Below are 21,267 nucleotides of genomic sequence, written 5' to 3' on the forward strand. Positions count from 1 at the left end.
AAAAGGCAGCGCAAAATGAGTAGAGTGAATTTTGGCAGGCTTTGAAGCCATTTTTTAATTGGCTCAAGCGTTAAAATCCTTCTCTCATCAATTAGAAAAATCGTGAGAAGCAATGTGGGGAAGAAACGGAGTGGTTGATTTTTTTTTTTCTTAACACCCAATGTTATTTCCCAACGCAGAGAAGATATCAATTGGTGCCCCTACGCACAGTCATGGTTGCACTTCCCATCATGCATTTGGGCAGAACAGTTAAATGGCTACAGTATCATTGACTGAAAGCTCAACAAATACACTAGATGGCAATATTTAGTCACAATATACAAAGTCACATTTATCCTTTAAGAATTACAAGTCTTTCTATCCGTGGATCCCTCTCACAGAAAGAATGTTAATAATGTAAATGCCATCTTGAGGATTTATTGTCATAATAAACAAATACAGTACTTATGTACTGTATGTTGAATGTATATATTCGTCCGAGTTTTATTCATTTTTTTCTTAACGCATTGCCAAAATGTATATGATCGGGAAAAATTATCGGGAATGATTGGAATTGAATCGGGAGCACAAAAAAAAAGCAATCGGATCGGGAAATATCGGGATCGGCAGATACTCAAACTAAAACGATCGGATCGAGAGCAAAAAAACATGATTGGAACAACCCTAACTGTAAGTAATGTAAAAAGACGTCAATGTTGTCGAGGTGGGGAACACTCCACTAATTTCACTACTGCTACAGCGCTTCCAGTCGATTTTACTCAGATTTCTTGAAAAAAGAAAATAGCTAGCAGAAAATAAGCTTAACAGACTTATTTTAAGCAAAAAGTTTGTATATTTGATCTTAAAAGAAAAACTTGTTCGTCAGAAATGTTCTTAATTCAAGAATATTGTTCAAAAAATTATTTGAAAGATTTTTTTTCTTGATTTAGGTGAAAAATGAACAATTTTTAGATGAATGGGCTCAATACGAACAAATAGTAATATTTACTTAAAGGGTATGTAACGGCAAAGGGGGTGTGAGATATCAATAGAACCGTTATGTGCCAAGATAACAAATATTGATAAAGTTAACAAAAAAATCAATCACATTTATGAGCAATTATCGAAAATAGATCGAAAATGACGAACATTTCCGAAAGTGTTCCGGAAACAGCCGAATGGGGCGGGGACGTCACGACAAGTGATTGACAGTCGAGGTGGAGCCAAGTGCCATTGTTTTTTATCGACGAGAGAGTAGCGTTCGGGTTTGTTTGACCAAAACATCACTAAAATGGTTCAAAACTGCTGTGCTATGTGGTGTACAAATAGCTATTTATCGGAATATAGTATCCATGAGTTCCCGAACGCGAAAAAAAAAAGCTGGACTACGCAGACAATGGGTAAAGTTCGTCCGTGCAAAGAGGGCTAATTTTCTAGACCCAGCCTCCGGCACGGTTTTCTGTTATTTTCCACCTGAAAGCTTCTCGAACTATGGACAAGTGAAATCTGGTTTTACTGCAAGATTGCTGCTCAAAGCAGATGCGGTGCTCACCATACACCAGCCACCTAAATGTCCCGAGATATCAAGAAAGAGGACGATGACTGGCAAAGGAGGCTAAGGCTAAGCAAAGGAGGGGAGCAGCCAAGCTCGAAATGGCCAGATTGAGTACTCTTTTATAATAAAAAAAAATATATCACGCATTGGATACAAGACTGGACACATGTATAAATTATCGCTCGTAAAATATATAGAACAAATCCTCTGATCCCATTCATATTTGTGTCTGTTGGCAGAGCGAAAAACTATGATAGCGCAATAAATGATAATTATTCTATACATTACTTTATTTTGCGGTCACGGTGTATCAGCTTCACAAAAAGAAATGCAAAAAATATAATTCGTTGTTTCCCACACAATCTGCTGCCGATGTTTCATCAGTGTCATTGCTCCCCTCAATGACCGTTTCATTACGCTGCATTGGCGTTCGTTTGGGCTCAAATTGGTAACCTAAAACACCAATTAAAGCTTCGTAACTCTCCTAGTCACCATTAGATGAACATTCGTTACGTCCTTCTACGTCGGATTCATCGCTGAAACTAGAAACAAAATTGTCTGCCATCATCGCCGCCATTCAGCATTAAAGCACTGAGCCTTTTTTCTTGTTGAAGAAACACCCCTCACTGTCAATTCTGAATTCTTTTTTTGACAACGAGGGGTGTTTCTTCATGAGTGAACCTGGAATATGTGCAGGATGAACACAATGTTACAGCATAAACAGCTCAAAACACCGCTAATTCTCCCCTCACTAGAAGGAACTATATTGATGCAGACAGGCGCTGCCCCCCTAGTGGCTGGTGGCACTCTCTTCACTTGTAATGACGTCACACACACAATCTGCCAGATCTCGGGCGCCAGTCGTTTTAGCTTGACAATCGAGCCAAATTTCTCTCATTTTCTTGTGTGTAATTACACGAAGTGGCATGACATGAATACAAAAGGCATGCGTTTATGGATAAATGATGGAATATTAACATTTTCCCAGGGCATGACATACTCTTTAAAGTATGTGGAAGAATCTGACGCATTCATCTGTTAATTAGCCTTCAACACTCAAAAAAAGATGGAGAAAATTATTTGACTAGATTTAACAAAAATGATCAGATTAAGACTTTATAAATTTGCAGTGTGAAAGTTAGTATAGGTCAATACAGATTTATTTTGCATTAATCATTTTGCCGATCAATTAATTAGGTTCATATAGGTGAGAAATAAAGTCCTGACCTCCATTCACCAAATATGTCTGGTCTTATTAATGTTCCGTCCCCAGCAAAAAGTGTACATGCAGGTTATGCTGTTATATCGTCCCTGCCAATATTAAGACCAAACCTACGCCCTTGTGTTTGCAGATTGGGTACATGACCTTCGTACGATATTTGAGTATGTTTATAGACATACCAGATCCAGGCAAAGGGCAGCGATCACACCCATCTCCCCAGGCTTTGCCCACACGGCTGCAGCAGCAGATTTGCTTGGTGATGTGCTGAGAAAGTGGTAGGGAGCATGTACCTGCTGACACGGATCTGTAGCAAAACGCCTTCTGGTCGGAAACTGCCTTGTCAGCTGAGGAAATAGCCAATAACATACAAAACTTTAGTTTGCACATTATTTCTAGAAAGCATGCCGAGAAATCGTTATCGGCGAAAACATCTTTCAAGAAAAAAATGAGGACAATATCCCTATTCAATACATAGGAGTCATTGCATTCCTGAGATATAATGAAAAGATGTAACCTAGAAGTCTGAAGATTACCGTATTTTTCGGACTATAGGTCGCAGTTTTTTTCATAGTTTGGCTGTGGGTGCAACTTATACTCAGGAGCGACTTATGTGTGAAATTATTAACACATTATGATATCATTTCACATGTTATTTTGGTGTTTTGGAGTGACACTGATGGTTTGGTAAACTTGTTAGCATGTTCTTTATGCTATAGTTGAGAGCTGAAAGGAATACTCGAGCAACTCGAGTAACTCGAGTTTAAAAACTGATCCGAGTAGTTTTATTCACCTCGAGAAATCGTTTAATTTTGCCAGCTCTAAGCATCACGTTTTGCCCGGACTACTTTTAATGCGGGACAACGCGCTGACGTCACTTGCGTAGAGGAAGAAGCAGTAAAGAAAAGAAAAAATGACCGCAGCCGACAGCCACTACAAACTACGCCGACGTTGCTAAAAACTACGCCCGCATGATGCTAGTGAAGCTACTTTTTCGCCTACAGAAAGTAGTGTGAACATTTAATTTAAAAATATGTTACATGACATTGTGAGATCCAAATTTAATATTTTGTATGACTTGCATGTCTCCCAGAGTTTATCAACATTCTTGGGTTTCGTCTTCCATGCTTCCTCTTTCATCCTACCCATGTCTGGTGACTGGGCTGGCCAGTCCTGGAGGATCTTAATCTTCCTTGCCTTGAGGAACTTTGAGGTAAAGATTGAAGTATGCGATGGAGCACCATCTTGCTGCAAAATTTGTCCCTTTTTATGGTTAGGAATGCAAGAGGCAGCAATGATTTGTTGATATTTCAGACTATGTTGCCTTCCACCCTGTAGATCTCTCGCACACCCCATACTGGATGTAACCCCAGACCATGATTTTGCCAACACCAAACTTCACTGTTTTCTGAGTGAATCTCGGATCCATGCGGGCTCCAGTAGGTCTCCTGCAATACTTGTGGTGACTGTAGTGTAATTCAATGGAAGATTCATCTGAAAAATCCACTTTTTGCCACTTTTCCTGCATCCATTCTTTTGACAAGCTGTGGGCCTTGGCAAAGGCCACACGGTTGTCTGCACCCTGAGAGATCTGCAGAATGCCTCTTACATTCCTACCCATAAAAAGGGACAAATTCTGCAGCAGGATGGTGCTCCATCGCATACTTCAATCTCTACTTCAAAGTTCCTCAAGGCAAAGAAGATCAAGATCCTCCAGGACTGGCCAGCCCAGTCACCAGACATGAACATCATCGAGCATGTCTGGGGTAGGATGAAAGAGGAAGCATGGAAGACGAAACCCAAGAATGTTGATGAACTCTGGGAGGCATGCAAGACTGCTCTCTTTGATATTCCTGATGACTTGTACGAATCCTTGCCGAACCGCATGGATGCAGTCCTTCAAGCCCATGGAAGTCATACAAAATATTAAATTTGGATCTCACAGCACCACTACTTAATTCGCTTATGGTATGTCCAGGGGTCGCGTTAACCGAATATTTTCCGTCGTTGACCGTTTTTTTAAAAACGGTGACGGAAAAAACTGAAGTCCGTCCGTCATTTTGACAGGTTGCAATTCACACCCCAGACCACAGGGTGGCGAGTGAGCATATTAATTAGCTATTGTCTTTCTTAATGCATGACGTCGTTGGCTATTCTGTCAGAATATTGTAGCGTCACCGGGGTCTGGCGGCGGCACCGTGATTGACACATCAACGCGAGGTTCTTATTGGTGCACCCGGTGTGCCAGCGCGTCATCCAATTGGTGGACTAGATTGCCGCCTGTGTATAGACCCCAATCACATGACATCACAACTCCGCCCCCCTGACTGGAGCCGCCATATTGTGTGTCAGCTCGTCGTGTTTACACATTACCGCTACGTACATGCCTCCTATTACGGCGTGTTTTTCTGCTCGTTAATATTAATAATCAAAATGGTTAAGGCGCGTGTGGCGGTTGGTTGCAGTAACAGAGAAGATAGATGGAGAGACTTGAAGTTCTACCGTATTCTGAGAGACCTGAAGAGAAGAGCGAGATGGACTGCTGTAATTCGACAAGAAATCTGGGCACCAAATGATCACCACAGACTATGTAGCAGTCATTTTATATCTGGTAAGATGCATTTAATATATATTTAGAAGATTTTGGGCTGACAACCACAATTAAGATCATTGTGTGACGTTGGTGATTGGGGTCTATGTAGTTGCCTCTTTTTCTTTGGGGGTGGAGTTGTTGTTTTGTTGGTGTTGTTGGCGGTAAGCAGAGTAAAAAGAGGGAGAAAAATACCACGACTTCCGTGTCTAATTTTTCGCCGCCAAGCAAGCGTTGCAATATTAATTAAAAATGAATGAAAACTAAATACTATTGAATATGTCATCATTATCATTTAAAAAATTTAAGTGACGGGTAAAAATAGATTATGACCGGATTTTTATGACCCCGTCAGTCAAAATGACAGACAACGAAAATGTCTAGCGCAACCTCTGAGTATGTCATATATTTTTGTACTTGAAGTACTTTTTTTGTTCAATTTTCACACGACTTTCAGTAGGCGACAAAACTTTTGTCTTGCCAAAATTTGACCTTTATGTCTTGATTAAATGTTAAATCTTTTTTTAGTGAAACAAATATAATTTGTACATTCAACATCATTTGGGAGGGTCTTAGCCATTTCTGAAACCAATTGAATAATTAAAAGTCAGGTTATTAGCAATTTGTTTCTACAAAATGGGTAAGCGACAAGACTTTTGTCAGGAACTGTATTTTCGGGATCAAACCACCGTTCCGGCTTGAATCTTTTACCGGAATGGCGTTCTGGACCGTTCCGGATCACTTTCACCCCTGGTGATAAACTAATTTATTTTCACAACAGAAGGATGAAAAGAGCCATGTGATTGGACGTCTTTCAATGGCAGCGAAAGTCTTAAAGAGTTAATACTTACAAACACAATGGCTTCTGGCAGGGTCCAACATGAAACCAGGTTTACACGTGCACCTGTAGCTTCCTTTGGTGTTGAGACACTCAGCGTTCTTACATATTCCGGGTAGGAGGCATTCATTGATATCTGTGAAATACACAGTGCATCAGCCATAAAGCTTTGTTTCAGGGAGTACTTGAACTGCAAATGATCCCCTCGTAATGAAACATTCATATCACGTTTCTTTTACATTCAGTATGCAAAGCTGTCACGATGTCAGACCAACAATGATGTCAGTTTTGGGAATCGTTTACACATTGAAAGGTGACAAAATATTGGATGGATGATATCGTTTAAAAAATGCCAGCAGCTCGGAGGTGTTGATGAACGGAATGCTTTTAGTTACCCAACGGTATGAAATTCAGGAGGAGTGATGACATGAAGAAAACACACGCACAGAAAAATTGACCATGATATGGCTGCAACAACCATTCATTTTAAACACTGGACAGTAATTAATGATCATGTTTCAGTTCGATTGATGGTGATAGACATCCGATCCAATTGAACTCTATTCTCAGTCCAAATGGATTGGACGTCCATGGACTTGAATGGCAGCCAATGAGTTCTTTACTTGACATTATTACATTCTATCCAGAACATATCACATCATCTATTGCTGGGGTCAGAATGTCATTTACTGTTTAATTCAGCGACCAGTGCGACCAGCTCCAAAGACAATAAAACAAACGAGCTAGTTAATATGCCAACCAGAAGCCAGGATTCAGGCACCGTACCCGCCCCCCATTTTTTAGCAATTGAAGTCCCACTGCAGGACAGGCAATGTAAAACAAAGGGAACCTAATGAGATGTTTTCCCAAAAAGATGAGTCTTCTTATTTTTATCATTCCAGCTAAACTCTTCTTGTTTTATTGTTTAACTCATTCACTTCCAGCCATTTTCACCGGTGCAACCCCCTTCGTTTTACTGGATTTTGACTGATTTTGCAAGGCCCACAGAAAATTCTCTTCCATTGCTATATAAACATGGAATCCACCAAAAGAAACATTAGACCCTCTTTTTTCAACAGAAAAAAAAGTTCATCTTTTTCCATTCTTTAGAAACCAGCATTAGAAAATAGCTTAGTTTGAGCAATTTTCCAATTTCTAATGAAAAAACAGAGAAAATGAGCTTTTTGTGAAAGCATACATTTCAAACATAACTGTGACTTTAACACAGCTATTTTTAGCTTTAGTTACATCCCAAGGATCTGAATAATGTTTTCCTTTTACAAAATAACACAAACAACAAGACAAATAGAGCTTTTGATAGCAAAGTAACAATTTATTTACACATAACTGAGAGATGACGCTGCTGTGGCTACGACAACCAGGTAAACTTTTCCCTCATCACCACCTATCTCATAAAGATGAATTTTTTTGAATCTCTGCGGGCTCTGCGAGCAGCACAGACTCAACGGCACCATCCGCTGCACTGGTGGTCCCTGTCATTCTGCTCCGTCGCCCACCACCTGGCATCCTGGACGTCCATCCGGTCGTCTTCCGCCGGCGCCCCGGTCGTGCGGCCCGGCCATTCGTTGCCGTTGAATCGGGTTGCGTGTCTTACTAAATGCGCTACTGCCATTCAGTGGCCAGTTTTAATGCTATAAAATGGATTTTCAGCTTTGTGCTTTGGCGCTAAGTTGAACCCAGATATGTCTCTTGTGAAAAAAACTTAAAAGACGTATTAACGTCTTTGGGACACTGAAACAATTAAAAATAGAAAGTATTTATACTAGGGCTGTCAAACGATTAAAATTTTTAATCGAGGTAATTACAGCTTAAAAATTAATTAATCGTAATTAATCGCAATTAATCGCAATTCAAACCATCTATAAAATATGCCATATTTTTCTGTAAATTATATATATATTCTGTAAAATAAATTGTTGGAATGGAAAGATAAGCCACAAGATGGATATATACATTCAACATACGGTACATAAGGACTGTAGTGGGCATTTCACTCTACTGTCATTTAAATCTGTCTATGCTGTCCTCACTCCGAAGCGTCTACTTTTTCCAAAGCTAGACAGCTAGTGAACGACGCCTTAATAATCAAACTTCTTCCTTTTTCATCTGATTTATTAATAAAATGGCCTCAAACCACTGTCCTCTTTAGACCCTAGTGAAACAACAACAAAAAAGTACACAGCATTGCATTAGCAACAACGTTAGCTTAGCACGCTATACAGGTTCACTAAACATAAAAAAAAAGCGTCTCTAACAAAAAATATAACATTTCGCTTACTAACATAATATGTACATTCTTTACAACAACCATACTTACGGACAAATCTTGTCCAAGGATCATATAAGCACAACATTATCAGCCCGAGACGTCGTGCAGCCATAATGAAGAAAAGAAAATAATAAACCATGTCGCCAAGCGACCACAAGAGTTCGCTGTTGGACAGCGCAAAAAGCCTTGCTGTAAAACTGACCAAAAGGCAGAATACTTTCTGAGCGGGACATGTGCGTTAATTGCGTCAAATATTTTAACGTGATTAATTTAAAAAAAATAATTACCGCGCGTTAACGCGATAATTTTGACAGATATGTTTTTGGGGGAAAATGAATTAAAAGTACACTGGACTCTAAACTTTTTTTTTTTTGCCTTATTTTCATTATATTGGATGCCATTTTACCAGGTTTGCTCGACAGTTTTCGTTAAAAGTTCACAGATTGCACACCAGATTGATTCGTCAATATACAGCATTATGAAAAAGTACATGAACCTTTTGGAATGTCTCACATTTCTTCATAAAATCACAGTCAAATGTGATCTGATTTTTGTCAAAATCACACAGATGACAAAAAAAACTGTCTGCTTGCACTAAAACCACCCAAACATTTATAGATTTTCATATTTTAATGCAGATAGTATGCAAAGAATGACAGAAGGGGGAAAAAGTCAGTAAAGCATTAAATTTAATATTTTGTAGCCCCCCCCCCCCCCCCCCTGGCCGCAATAACCTCAACCAGACGCTTCCTGTAGCTGCAGATCAGTCTGGCACATCAATCAGGACTAATCTTGGCCCATTCTTCTCTACAAAACTTCTGTAATTCAGTCAGATTCCTGGGATGTCTGGCACGAATCGCTGTCTTTAGGTCATGCCAAAGCATCTCAATAAGGTTCAAGTCTGGACTTTGACTTGGCCACGCCAGAACGTGCATTTTGTTCTTCTGAAACCATTCTGAATTGGATTTACTTCTGTGTTTTGAATCATTAGCTTGTTGAGGCATCCATCCTCTTTTTAGCTTCGGACGGCCTCAGGTTTTCCTGCAAAACTGATAAACTTTTAAATTCATTTTTCCATTAATGGTTGCAAGTTGTCCAGGCCCTGAGGCAGCAAAACAGCCCCAAATCATGATGCTCCCTCCACCATGCTTCACTGTGGGGATGAGGTGTTGATGTTAGTGAGCTGTTCCATTTTTCCTCCACACACGATGTGTTACTCCCAAACAATTCAACTTTGGTTTCATCAGTCCACAAAATATTTTGCCCATATTTTTCTGTGGCGTGTCCGAGTGCCTTTTTGCGAACATTAAACGAGCAACAATTTGTTTTTTTAAAGACAGCAGTGGTTTCCTCCGTGGAGTCCTCCCGTGAACACCATTTTTGGACAGAGTTTTACATATAATTGATGTGTGCACACAGATAATGGACTGAGCCAGTGATTTCTGTATGTCCTTAGCAGACACTCTAGGGTTCTTTTCACCTCTCTGATTATTCTGCGCTGAACTCTTGGCATCGTCTTTGGTGGACGGCCACTCCTTGGGAGCGAAGCAACATGCCAAACTCGCTCCTTTTGTAGACAACTTCTCTGACTGTCGATTGATGAACATCCAGACTTGTAGAGATGGTTTTGTATCCTTTCCCAGCTTTATACATATCAACAATCCTTGATCGCAGGTCTTCAGCTCTTTTGACCGATCCATGCTGCATATCAGACAATGCTTCTTGTCAAGACAATTCTTACCAGGTGTCTGTTTTATAGTGGGCAGGACAGCTTTAAACCACTCATCAGTGATTGGGCACACACCTGACTTAAATTGTTAGGTAAAAATTGGTTTCAGTTGCTCTTTAAGTCTCCTTAGGCCAGTACTTCTCAAATAGTGGGGCGGGCCCCCTCAGGGGGGCGCAGAGTGATGCTGGGGGTGGCGCATGTGGCCTTGGGAAACATACTTTTTTGCCGAACTAGAATAATGTGTAATTGCACATCCGCTGAGTTGGTGGCAGTGCCGCTCTCATTTTCAGCATGTGCGCAGTATTTTTGAACCTAACAAGAGCACACAGCAAAGAGCACGGGAGATAAGAAAAGCTAGGACTAAGAAATATGACGAAGCGTATGTAGCATTTGGCTTTTGGCTTTGACTTTTAGTACAGTGGGAGACGAGGAAAGACCAGTCTGTTTACTTTGTCTAAAAATGTTTGCAGCGGACAGCAGGAATTCTCTTTTTCAGCGAAAACGTGACAAATATTGCCAACAATCGTCCCGCTTTGTCAGTGTTACATCAGTAAACCAGCGAGCACTGTCAGCATCACATAAGGTGGCATACCAAGTTGCTCAATGCAAAATAACCCAACCCCACAGCAAAGGAGCTGATACTGCCTTCAGCAAAAATAAAAACTGTCTCTCTGTCCAATGACACTGTCGGTTTTATTCTATCAATTTTTGTTTTTTCAGTCTAATTGTTTGGCATATTGTCCTCTTGATTTAATGTTGCTAATCAATGTGAATGTATGATTATTTATTGATTTCATTATTTTTTTTCTCCAGTATCAAATGTTCAAAAAATGTACCTTGAGTCTATTTTTACAGGATGGATGTGGTCTTTTTTTTTTTTTTTTAAACACATTTTTTTTTCTTTAATATTAAAAAGGACACTATGTTATCCAGAGGTGCACTTACATAATAATAGGTCAAATGATACTACAGTATATTTATAGTGGCGGCAGAGAGTTGGGGGGGCGAGGAAAGTTTACGTCTTCCTGGGGGGGGCGTAACAGAAAATAATTGAGAAGCACTGCCTTAGGCAGAGGGTTCACCTACTTATTTTTCCGCCTTGTTATTGTTTGCATGCTATCCTCATTAAAATATGAAAACCTATAAATGTTTGGGTGGTTTTAGTTAAAGAAGACACTGTGTTTACATCTGTGTAATTTTGACAAGGATCAGACCAATTTTGATGGTGATTTTATGCAGAAACGTGAGAAATTCCAAAAGGTTCAGATGCTTTTTCACACCAATGTAAGTCCCCACGCCGTAGCCTGACGTGGACCTCCAAAAAATCCTGACTACGCGCCTAGAAATTCTGTCCATAAAAGTTATAAACACAATCGGTGACAAAGGGCAACCTTGGTGGAGTCCAACACTCACTGGGAACGGATTCGACTTACTGCCAGCAATGCGGAACAAACTCTGACACCGGTCATACAGGGACCGAACAGCCCTTACCAAGGGGATTGGTACCCTGTACTCCCAAAGCACCCTCACAGGACTCCCCGAGGGACACGGTCGAACACGTTCTCCTAATCCACAAATCAAATGTGGACCGGTTGGGCGAACTCCTATGCACCCACGAGGACCATGTAGGTAGGCTGTAGAGCTGGTCCACTGTTCCACGGCTGGGACAAAAAGCACACTGCTCCTCCGAATCCAAGATTTTACTTCCCGATTGACCTTCCTCTCCAGCACCCCTGAATAGATTTTTACCGGGGAGATTGAGGAGTGTGAGCTCTCTCAGAAAAAAGGATTACCATATATTTATCGTTTGTTCCCTTTCTATCTGCAATGAAATTAGTAAATACAATGTTTTCATCTCTAATCAATCTGTACGTTACACAGATATGACTGCGGGCCCCTTTGGTTAGGTTTAAACGGTACGTTTTCTGGTCAGAGTTCAGGTCAGCATTGGGCTCAGCCTTCGTCACATGGGGTCCCTAATCCAGGGTTTGCTTGAGTCCAAGATTAGTGCTATTGTTACAGTCTGTTGCTGGGTTGACTGGGATTGACGTTGACTTTCAATGACATTTTGCCATGACTAGCGCTAATCTCAACATCATTTTTCACTTAATGCATGGTCGCTCACAACAGCATTTCACAGTCAGAACACAGAATGTTATTCACCAAGTATTTGTCAAAGCTTTGAACTTTCTGATTATGTCTTCTAACCTGACTGGAGCACTTAATTGTAATAAACAATACTCACCTGCAAGACCACTGTAAAGGAAATTGGCTATTAACTGTTCTACCCAAAGGGCGGATTATAACATGACTTTGGTGGTCTAAAACTAGACATACCTTATGGGGGCAAAAGTGCGAGACGGCGCAAGCGGGGAATGCAAATTTTGGTTGTATATTTTTTGATGAAGCAGTTTTCTTTGACTGCCTTGATTTTGAAGTATGTCTGTATTGTTTGCCATTTGAATTACAAGGATACACAAATGTGTAACGTGATCAGTGTTTTTAAAAAAGTCATGAATTACAGTAACAAAATACTTCTCCCAAAAAGTAATTGAGTTAGCAACTCAGTTACCCGAATGTAAGAGTAATTAGTTACTTGGCAAAGTAATTGGTGTTACTTTTCATGCGTTTTTCCCCCATTCCCCCCCCCAAAAAAACATAAAACAACATAAGTCACTCTACAGTCCCTGACAAAAGTCTTGTCGTTTATCCACTTTGTAGAAACAACTGGTAATAACCTGACCTTTAATTATTCAATTGGTTTCAGAAATGGCTCATATGAAAGCTAAAACCCTCCCAAATGATGTTGAATGTACAAAAATATATTTGTGTCACTGAAAAAAGATTTATCATTTAATGAAGACATAAAGGTCAAACTTTGGCAAGAAAAATGATTTGTTGCCTACAGAAAGTAGTGTGAAAATTGAACAAAAAATGTACTTCAAATATAAAAATGTGACATAACGTAAGCGAATTAAGTAGTGGTGCTGTGAGGTCCAAATTTAATATTTTGTATGACTACCATGGGCTTCGGCAAGGATTCATACAATTTATTGATGAAGTCATCAGGAACATCAAAGAAAGCAGTCCTGCATGCCTCCCAGAGTTCATCAACATTCTTGGGTTTCGTCTTCCATGCTTCCTCTTTCATCCTACCCATGTCTGGTGACTGGGCTGGCCTGTCCTGGAGGATCTTGATCTTCTTTGCCTTGAGGAACTTTGAGGTAGAGATTGAAGTTTGCGATGGAGCACCATCCTGCTGCAGAATTTGTCCCTTTTTATGGTTAGGAATGTAAGAGGCAGCTAAGATTTGTAGATATTTCAGACTATTTATGTTGCCTTCCACCCTGCAAATTTCTCGCACACCCCATACTGGATGTAACCTCAGACCATGATTTTGCCACCACCAAACTTCACTGTTTTGTGGCTAAGGTGGATTTTTCTGATGAATCTTCCATTGAATTACACCACTGCCGCCGAAAATATTGCAGGAGACCTACTGCAGCCCACATGGATCCGAGATTTTCTTTCAGAAAACAGTGAAGTTTGGTGGAGGCAAAATCATGGTCTGGGGTTACATCCAGTATGGGGGTGTGCGAGAGATCTGCAGGGTGGAAGGCAACATACATAGTCTGAAATATCAACCAATCTTAGCTGCTTCTTACATTCCTAACCATAAAAAGGGAAAAATTCTTCAGCAGGATGGTGCTCTATTGCATACTTCAATCTCTACCTCAAAGTTCCTCAAGGCAAAGAAGATCAAGATCCTCCGGGACTGGACAGCCCAGTCACCAGACATGAACATCATTGAGCATGTCTGGGGTAGGATGAAAGAGGAAGCATGGAAGACCAAACCCAAGAATGTTGATGAACTCTGGGAGGCATGCAAGACTGCTCTCTTTGATATTCCTGATGACTTGTATGAATCCTTGCCGAACCGCATGGATGCAGTCCTTCAAGCCCATGGAAGTCATACAAAATATTAAATTTGGATCTCACAGCACCACTACTTAATTCGCTTGTGGTATGTCACATATTTTTGTATTTGAAGTACATTTTTGTTCAATTTTCACACTACTTTCTGGAGTGTAACCTGCCAAAAAGCTCAATCTTGGTCTCATCTGACCAAAGCACACGGTCCCAGGCATATCTGTGTGAGACCAAGATTGAGCTTTTTGGCAACAAACACTCTAAGTGGGTCTGGCGTGACAAGAAAGATGCACATGCTGAAAAGCACCTCATACCCACTGTGAAGTATGGGGGTGGGTCAGTGATGCTGTGGGGCTGTTTCGCTTCCAACGGCCCTGGGAACCTTGTTAGGGTGTATGGCATCATGAATGCTTTGAAATACCAGGACATTTGAAATCAAAATCTGTTGCCCTCTGCCCGAAAGCTGAAGGTGGGTGGTCACTGGGTCTTTCAGCAAGACAATGACCCTAAACATATGGCCAAATCTACACAGAAATGGTTCACCAGACACAAAATCAAGCTCCTCCCATGGCCATCTCAGTCCCCAGACCTTGTTTTGTTGGCAAAAGGGGGTTGTACAAAGTATTAACACCAGAGGTGCTAATAACTGTGACACACATTATTTGATGTCATATCATTTTTTCTTTATGTGGGATTTTTTTCCCCACTGAATGAATGCACTTTTATTGAAGGTTGTATTTTTCTCTTTTTTTCCATTAAGGTCCCATATTATTTGAATTTAAAAAATTATTAGAAGCTAAAAAACACATCTTTTTCTGGGGTGCCAATAATTTTGGAGGGCACTGTAACTTTCTATGATCCAGCGTTTTGAACAGGCATGTTACCAGTGTGTGGCCACAGTGTGTATATCTGATGTTGCTCACAGTGGTCCGCAGGGAGCTTGTGTGTCTGCTCAGACACATGAAAAATTAGAGGGAACATTAAACATGATATATGACTATATGATCCCAAGAAAGTGCAGTCAACAGCAGTGGGATGGATTGGAAGGTCCAGGTTAACAACTTAGGCATCGTTCCAATCACAATGACAAAATTGGGTAGAGATCTATGTTTTTCCTCACTGGCACTTTCACCAAAGAAAACGAAGCAACAGCTGAAAGGGACATTAAACGTTCAAAAAAGAAATTCCACGGGGAACTGGCAACTCGGCTGTTTTTGGAATTAAAGAAATAAGCAGCTGCAACGGTGGAACATCTTGAAACCATCGCATAGGAAAAGCATGAATGAATTAAAGAAGCATTATTTTAGCTGCTTGACATTTTGCTGAAAGACACGTGTCCTCTTCTCTACAATCATTTTTAATTATTTGTATTTTTTCAAAAGCTCCTCAAAGTGTTGGCCAATAAAACCAATCAGAAATCTTGACAGGACAACTAACACCTACCATACGGTTCCTATCAGATTAGAATAACATGCGTGTTTTAATTGTCAATTCAAATATTTACAAATGGACAAGATTTAGCTTCATGTAAAGGTAACGTCACGGTTCAGAACGCTGTTATGTCCACGTAGCGGACACTGTGTGTGGCTCCGTTAGAAAGACCTGCCAGACAGTTGACAGCCAGCCCCCTTGGGGATGTTGTGATGAAGCGAAATACACTGTTTTCTTTTCCTGGAATGATTTGACGTTTTCTTTTACAGATGGATTGACAAACTGGCAAGTCACATCACATCTCCTCTACTACTGGTGTGGGCTGGAGCAGAACATAAGTCTACATACTTAAAGATACCCATTGAACCCGATCAAAGCCTGCTGGAAAAAGGCTAATTGTGGTCTTGACCTGTTCGCCACAGGGGCCGTACACACAGCGAGGAAAACATTATTGAAGTCCTCAGGAGTCCGTGTATGTAGAAAACATATGCGTTCGTTTCTCCTATTCAGAACACAATTCAACATAAAAAAACTTGATGCTTACCTTGACAGTGCGTGGCGTTCATTCTTTTATATCCAATAGGGCATTCCACTTGTCCATTTGCGATCACTGCATATACTGCAAAGGGAATAGAGACAGCGATGTTTTAAGGATGTAAAATTGCAATCAAACACAAAACATCACAGAAAAATGGAAAAAAAAAAATCCTATTGACAGAATTAGATCCACTTCGAGTAGGGTTGTTTTTTTGCTCCCGATCCGATCCCGATCGTTTCAGTTTGAGTATGTGCCAATCCTGATATTTCCCGATCCGATTGCTTTTTTTTTGCTCCCGATTCAATTCCAATCATTCCCGATAATTTTTCCCGATCATATACATTTTGGCAATGCATTAAGAAAAAAAATGAATACAACTCGGACGAATATACACATTCAACATACAGTACATAAGTACTGTATTTGTTTATTATGACAATAAATCCTCAAGATGGCATTTACATAATTAACATTCTTTCTGTGAGAGGGATCCACGGATAGAAAGACTTGTAATTCTTAAAGGATAAATGTGATTTTGTATATTGTGACTAAATATTGCCATTTAGTGTATTTGTTGAGCTTTCAGTAAATTATACTGTAGCCATTTAACTGTTCTGCCCAAATGCATGATGGGAAGTGCAACCATGACTGTGCGTAGTGGTACCAATTGATACAGTTGTGGTCAAAAGTTTACATACACTTGCGAAGAACATAATGTCATGGCTCTCTTGAGTTTCCAGTTATTTCTACAACTGTGATTTTTCTCCGATAGGGTGATTGGAACAGATACTTCTTTGTCACAAAAAACAGTCATGAAGTTTGGTTCTTTTATGACTTTATTATGGGTTAACAGAAAAAGTGATCAAATCTGCTGGGTCAAAAATATACATACATGGATCTGAAAAAGCGAATCATTGACTTGAACAAGTCAGGAAAGTCACTTGGAGCCATTTCAAAGCAGCTGCAGGTCCCAAGAGCAACAGTGCAAACAATTGTTTGTAAGTATAAAGTGCATGGCACTGTTTTGTCACTGCCACGATCAGGAAGAAAACGCAAGCGATCACCTGCTGCTGAGAGAAAATTGGTCAGGAGGGTGAAGATTTAACCGAGAATCACCAAAAAGCAGATCTGCCAAGAATTCGAAGCTGCTGGAACACAGGTGTCAGTGTCCACAGTCAAGCGTGTTTTGCATCTCCATGGACTGAGAGGCTGCCGTGCAAGAAGGAAGCCCTTGCTCCAAAAGCGGCACCTTAAGGCTCGACTGGAGTTTGCTGCTGATCACATGGACAAAGATAAGACCTTCTGGAGGAAAGTTCTGTGGTCAGACAAAACAAAAATCGAGCTGTTTGGCCACAATGCCCAGCAATATGTTTGGAGGAGAAAAGGTGAGGCCTTTAACCCCAAGTACACCATGTCTATCGTCAAGCACGGTGGTGGCAGTATTATGCTGTGGGGCTGTTTTGCTGCCAATGGAACTGGTACTTTACAGAGAGTAAATGGGATAATGAAGAAGGAGGTTTACCTTCAAATTCTTAAAGATAACCTAACGTCATCAGCCCGAAGATTGGGTCTTGGGCGCAGTTGGGTGTTCCAACAGGACAATGACCCCAAACACACATCAAAAGTGGTAATGGAATGGCTAAATCAGGCTAGAATTAAGGTTTTCGGATGGCCTTCCCAAAGTCCTGACTTAAACCCCATTGAGAACTTGTGGACAATGCTGAAGAAACAAGTCCATGTCAGAAAGCCATCAAATTTAACTGAACTGCACCAATTCTTTCAAAAGGAGTGGTCAAACATTCAACCAGAAGCTTGCCAGAAGCTTTGGATGACCACCATAAGCGCCTAATTGAAGTGAAAATGGCCAAGGGGCATGTTACCAAATATTAGCGCTGCTGTATGTATATTTTTGACCCAGCAGATTTGATCACTTTTTTCTGTTCACCCATAATAAAGTCATAAAAGAACCAAACTCCATAAATGTTTTTTGTGACAAAGAAGTATCTGTTCCAATCACTCTATCAGAGAAAAATCAGAGTTGTAGAAATAACTGGAAACTCAAGAGAGCCATGACATTATGTTCTTCACAAGTGTATGTAAACTTTTGACCACAACTGTATATTTTCTCTGCGTTGAGAAATAACATAGGGTGTTAAGAAAAAGATCAACTACTACCTTTCTTCCTCACATTGCTTTCCCACGATATTTCTAATTGTTGAGAGAGGGATTTAAAGGCTTTAGCCAACTGAAAAAAGGCTCCAAAGACTGCCGTAATTCACTCTACTCATTTTACGCTGCCTTTTAGCTCTATATATATGTAAAACGTCGCCATTATAGATTGAATGCGACAATGCGTGAGTGGGTCGTGCAGCGCATGCGTTAATTGCGCTAAATATTTTATGATTAATTTTTTAAAACTTAATTACCGCCATTAACGCGATAAATTTGATAGCCCTACTTTAAGCCAAAACTAAAGACTCTGGATGAGTGTAAGACATTTTGTCTGTAATGTTAAATACAATTAGAAAACGATTTAATTAAAAAAAATATATATATATTAAAAAAAGGCATGTCCGATATATTTTTTGCCGATTCCGATACTTTGAAAATGATGTGATCGGACCCGATCGATCAGGATGCCGATCGGGATGCCGATCGATCGGCACATCTTTAATTTTGAGTCATCGCTTGAATTTTTATGGTACGTGTATTTTCAAGTAAACAAATTTCAGTTGAATTTTAAAGTTAAAATAGAAATCTGAAATACTAAAACTAGGACTGAACAGGCCTTCGCAGTTTGGCGCAACTTGGACGTCACGTAACACGGACGGTCAGGGTAGTAGCATATCGTCCCCCTCTCATCATCTCGAGAACCTATCATGCTCGAAACTCGCCCCTTTTTTTGGGATTAGAAATACTGTACATTCACACCCCTAGGAGGAAAAACCCCTGTTGAAGAGGGTCCTACAAAAAATAGGCACTACTGAGCTGTGCAGCAAAGCCCTTATTCAAAACCAAAATTAATCTTCTAATTAGGTCAGGGGTGTCCAAACCTTTTGCAAAGGGTGCCAGATTTGGTGTGGTAAAAATGTGGGGGGCCGACCTTGGCTGACGTCCTTTACGTAGAACAATATACCGGTATTTAAGCAAATTTTGGCAAGCCATTCTGTGTGTCACATTTGATTTATTATTTTTTTCAATTAATAATTTCAACAATCTCGCAACTCGCCTTTGTGGCATTCTCTTTCGACTCTCGGGCTCTTGCAAAATACTGCTGCTGTTGAATTAAACTAGCTTCAAGTTGCTTCAATTTCTCGCCGCGTATCTTCCCTATAATTTTGCCGTACATGTTGGCTGATTAGAAATTAAGTGTTAACGAGCAGTTGGACAGGTGTACCTAATAAAGTGGCCGGTGAGTGTATAAGTTGCTGTGTGGTCAGTGTAAAAAAAAAAAGAACTGTTTATTTAAAGCGGATCTGGTTTGTCTGCCACCATCGATGGCAGCCAACGAGTTAACTTTTTTTTCCTTCTCAAATATGATATAGAATTTTCGTCCACTAGAACATGGCAATAACACTCCATGTCATGTATAATCATATTACCTACAATTCTCCACAATCCTGTGGCATACCTAAAAACCGTGTTCATACAAAGATACACAGTAAGGTCTGTTGGATTGTTTTGAAAGAAAAAAAAATAAAAATTCAATCATGTGTGTTTCAGGTGTGTGCATTTCATAGTCACGGAAGCGCCGCAGTAAATAAGTCAGCGCGACGGTTCATGCCCCACTGCGCCCGTATTGTCGGTGACAGACCTCTGAAAAACATCAGGTCATTAGTCACTCGGCACCAGGTTAAGCCTCAGGATGCTCCATTAAATGTACAGACGGGTCAATGTGGTCAATCATGTGGCAAAAGCAAAAAGTCACACTGTGCGTGTGCATGCTTGTGTGCGAAAGCATCTCCAACACATTAAAGCAGTTATGGAAGAACTTCTTTTATCTTGCTTTTGAGTCATGCATCATGAATCATTGTACACCAAGCTTCTTCCAAAGTAATTATATAATTTTGTTCTTCTTGTCATCACTGTCAGATCCAAGGCTGGGCAGTCACATTTGTGAATCTAGGTAATGGAAAAGGCATTTTTAAAAATAAAATAGTTAATACATGGTAATAAGAATGGTAATAATATAGTTATTATAGTTATATTAGTTATTTATTAATTAAAATGGCTTTAAATTGACATTTAAATACAGGTAGTCCCCGAGTTACGAACGAGTTCCGTTCCTACGCTTGTGACGTAACCAGTATTTCTATGTAAGTCGGAATTAACTCTTTAAGTACCCCTAAATCTCAAAATAACTATCCAAAAAGTCCATGTACCGTATTGGCCCGAATATAAGACGACCCCGATTATAAGATGACCCCCTCTTTTTCAAGACTCAAGTTTGAAAAAAGACTTTTTGAACACCAAATTTTTATACAGAAAATAATTACAATACATCTGAAACAAATGATTATAACAATATATTTGAGAGAAAAGGCATTTAATTTCGCATTCAAAACTTAATATCTGAACATTTAAACATTTAACATTTAAATATGTAAACTAAAGTGCAATCAAATTCATAAATGAATGGCTTGTGGTTTTTGAAATATAAATAAGAAAAAAATATTGTGATAAAACAAAATTGCAATAACCATTAATTATCAAAGTGAAGTCTAACTGTAACTGAAGTTCAGCATTCGATTCATTGATGACTGGCGCCATCCAGCGTCGTGAATGGGTATATGTCTAGGCCGCATTTTTTTTTTTTTTTTTTTTTTTTTTAGGCCGCAGTTGTAAGACGTCCCCCAGGTTTTCATTCTTACTTTAATGCAAAAAACACCGTCTTATATTCGGGCCAATACGGTATTTTGTTTAATGATGGAGGATACACTGCCCTCTGGTGGCAGCGTTGGGTCTGGCTGGATACACGCCTTGTATAACTGAGGAGCAGACTTAGACCTCTTACATGGATAAAGGATAGCTGCGCTCTGGTTTGGCTCACAACAGGCTGTAAGTTATTTCAGCTAATATATGTTTGTGTATGCATTTGTAATTAAGCTTAGAGCTACAGTTTGGGGAGTTACGTGTGAGTATGAGAATTGTAAATGCGTTAGCATCGG

The 21,267-nt window shown here is 40.0% G+C and overlaps 1 protein-coding gene across 2 annotated transcripts in view; it reads right to left on the reverse strand.

Moving 5' to 3' along the window:
* The window catches only part of LOC130930729 (latent-transforming growth factor beta-binding protein 2-like), a 309,203-nt gene that overhangs the window by 118,103 nt on the left and 169,833 nt on the right, over positions 1–21,267 (reverse strand). For both annotated transcript variants that reach the window (XM_057858789.1, XM_057858788.1), the window contains exons 9-11: positions 16,106–16,180; positions 6,195–6,317; positions 2,936–3,100 (exon numbers count right to left, since the gene is read on the reverse strand). In XM_057858789.1, coding sequence (XP_057714772.1) covers positions 2,936–3,100; positions 6,195–6,317; positions 16,106–16,180 — 363 coding nt within the window. The remainder of the gene's footprint in view (positions 1–2,935; positions 3,101–6,194; positions 6,318–16,105; positions 16,181–21,267) is intronic.

The sequence above is a fragment of the Corythoichthys intestinalis genome, chromosome 15, assembly GCF_030265065.1.
Source record: "Corythoichthys intestinalis isolate RoL2023-P3 chromosome 15, ASM3026506v1, whole genome shotgun sequence".
Lineage (NCBI taxonomy): Eukaryota > Metazoa > Chordata > Actinopteri > Syngnathiformes > Syngnathidae > Corythoichthys > Corythoichthys intestinalis.